At 42.9% G+C, this 3,017-nt stretch overlaps 1 protein-coding gene across 1 annotated transcript; it reads right to left on the bottom strand.

Moving 5' to 3' along the window:
* Positions 1-936: 936 nt before the first annotated feature.
* Positions 937-2,600, bottom strand: LOC145162888 (uncharacterized). Its single transcript, XM_079081877.1, has 2 exons — positions 2,495-2,600; positions 937-2,062 (listed from the first exon to the last, which is right to left on the bottom strand). The coding sequence occupies exon 2, from the start codon at positions 2,056-2,058 to the stop codon at positions 1,090-1,092; it is 969 nt and encodes a 322-aa protein (XP_078938003.1). The 5' UTR covers positions 2,059-2,062; positions 2,495-2,600; the 3' UTR covers positions 937-1,089.
* Between the last annotated feature and the right edge of the window lie 417 nt (positions 2,601-3,017).

Genomic DNA, 3,017 nt, shown 5'->3' with positions numbered 1-3,017 from the left:
ATCTTCTTATATTCTGGTGGCACAAAACTGGGTCAGAGAGTAGCAAGATTGTTGAATCGGTTGGTGTAGGCTGTAATGTCTGCATCCTTCATGGTAAGGTTCCAAAACTCTTGCTCTAGTTTTTGCATTTCGTCCCTTGGGCAATATTCGTCAATCAACAATTGCTTCAGTCCTCCCCATGACATGGCATTGGTATTGCTAATGCCTAGTGTTTTGGCATGACGGTTCCATTATGTTAAGGCTACATCAACAAACGTACATGCAGTAAATCTTACTTTAAAGTTTTCATCACAAAACCTTATTTCAAACACTGACTCCATCTTCTCGATCCACCAGTTAGTCCGACAACTCCTTCATTTCCGTAAAAAGACTTCGGCTTTCAGTTCATGAAGTCTTTGTAAGTATAGGCTTTGTGGTCTCCTCCATTGTTGACATTAGAGTTACTTCCACCTCCATTTCCATTTCCATCACCGCTTCCGAATCCAGTGTTCCTGTTGGCTTCGTAGTTAGCCAGAGCGTCCGCGACGTGTTGAGCAACTAACGCTTCAAGTTGCATGGCTTCCTCATCTAGACTTCGATCTGAAGCTTTTTCCTAAGTCATACGTATGTGTGAAATAATGACTATTTCATTCGCAAGAGTTAATGTAAATTTGTAAAAATCCTTTATAGATTAATATGTTGTAATTTACAATACTCAAATAGTTCTTTATTCATAAAATATTGTAAGCAATAATTGTATAAGTTTGTTTGATCATATAAGTTTATCGAATGTCATTGTAAGTATTTCCAAAATCTTTACTGATTCCTAAGTTGTTTATGATCAAAAGTCAAATTACAACATTTAATATACACATTGTTTTAGTAATAATACTTGCTTCATATATAAACATTTCTTTGTACATATACATTGGTTTTTCCCAAAATTTGGTTACAAGAACCACAAAAGTTAGTGTGGTTAGGGTGGAAAAGTTTGATATACTATCATACAAAAGATGATCCCCAAAAGTAGGTAGCAGGGTTACTATAAACCAACTTTTCCCCGTACCCTTAACCCAAAAATATCCCTGGGCACAACCCGCCTAGGTGAGTCTACCATAAACCTAGAAAAGTACCTAGCACAATAACTAGGTGGGTGAGTTGTTGTTGTACATATTCAGCTCTCATCTCATCCGCAAAAGCTCTGGCCTCAGATGCAATCACCCTATGCTCCATAACCTGTGCCATAAGCTCCATTCTTGAAATTTGAGCATCCTGGGTCAGCAGCTGTATCTGGATAGAATCCAGATGATCAAAAATAAGTTGCATGGCTTCCTCATCTAGACTTCGATCCTCTTCTAAGCTTTGAATTCTATTACGAAGACCTGTAGAGTTCCCCTTGATAATCCCTAGTTCATTAGTGATGATGCGAATATGATGAATGAGGCGTGCTATGCGAGCAACTAAGATGGGTATAGCAGGATCAGAAGATGCCTCACGGAGCGGAGTGGGTTGTCGAGCTCGTGATGACTCTCCCACATCAAACTGGGATGGTATTTCATCCTCAGCTCTCCATTCTCGTAGATGTGTTACCCATGCTGGAGTCGGAGGTACCCTTTCTGGGGCTACTAGAGATGCTGGTAGTGGAGTGCCTCGCTTCCGTTTACGAATAGGTATGGATTTTCGTGGAGTGTATGCCATAGAAGGAACATTATAAGTATGCCGATATATTTGGAAGGCTGGTAGGGGTGGGAGGGCTTGTTGCTCAATGGCTGGTTCAGGTTCCTTGGTTGTCTCTTTTTCTTCCTCGGGATCCTCATCCTCCCACTCAAAGTAATCAACTTCTTCCTCCGTGGGGTCTATCTCATCATCAACCAACTCAGTTTCCATATCAACAAGCTCATCAGAATCTCCAACTGGGTTTGAGGGATCGTCCTCATCATAGGGTTCCTCGTCTGAGGTCAAAGGGGACAGTGGTACTGGAACCTCAGGAAGAGGAGAATCCTCGGGCTCAAGCGAGTGGGGCACCACCTGATCCTCCTCTGCCCATGGTATCGTCGTCCAATCTACCGGATCTTCCATGATCCTGCATAAGACATCAAACATGATATATGTTTATGAGTAATAGCGTGATGATCTATATACAAATGATCTTCAATTATAAGTATATAATAGATATTAATGGTATCTCCAGTGAAGCCCTACATAATATATGTCGTATATCTGACTCAGAACTATGTCTCCAATCCAAACAATTCTCAAGAATTTAGATTGCCAACTAGAGTATCAAAGTATAGTCGTGCGTCGGTCAGACCATAATAAAACTTAGGTGTGCAAGCTAAGTCTAGTTATGGGGCATATCAAAATCCCTACTGAAAGATCGAGATACAAAGGACCGACTCGCGCCGGAGTCGAATAATACAAGAGCAGGCAATGAATTCACTAAGAAGGTACTTATCAGAAACATAAACATGAGCATACCACAATAAATTTGACAAAATAATACATGGAAACATACCAGTAATGATGTCTGGCGCCCCCTGGCCTCCTCTACTGTAAGTTGAAAAGCGCGACCGCGAGCTCTCGGGGGCTCTGCCCCACCCTGGTGCCCGTCGGTGATCCTCAGAGTGGCTGGCGTCGGGGCCTGCGCTGGCTTGGCGGCGAGCAATGGACAGTTGCCATTCATATGGCCAACCTGATCACAATGGTAGCAAATCCTGTTTTGCTCGGTACTGGGGTTGAATGGTGACAATCCCTCGCAAAGTGCCCCTCATTGCCACATTTGTGGCATCCAACCGATGATCGGCAATAACCCTCATGAACCTTGTCGCACTTCCCACAAGTGCGGCCCCTTTGACTCCCATATCTCACATCAGCGGCCTTGAACCGCTTCTCCGCACGCTGTGACTGCACCGGGTTCTGCCTCTGTGTCACACCCCGGCCGACGACGGATATGACGAGCTTGTGCGACGTCATCATGGTTCATAATTATTGTTTACATTGAACAATACAAAATTATAACACAAATGTTGTTTATATAT

The sequence above is a fragment of the Lactuca virosa genome, chromosome 3 (genome assembly GCF_052849685.1).
Source record: "Lactuca virosa cultivar CGN04683 chromosome 3, Lactuca_virosa_CGN04683_v6, whole genome shotgun sequence".
Taxonomy (NCBI): domain Eukaryota; kingdom Viridiplantae; phylum Streptophyta; class Magnoliopsida; order Asterales; family Asteraceae; genus Lactuca; species Lactuca virosa.
The sequence above is the reverse complement of the archived record's forward strand: the minus strand, read 5'-3'. Positions and strand labels throughout refer to the sequence as shown.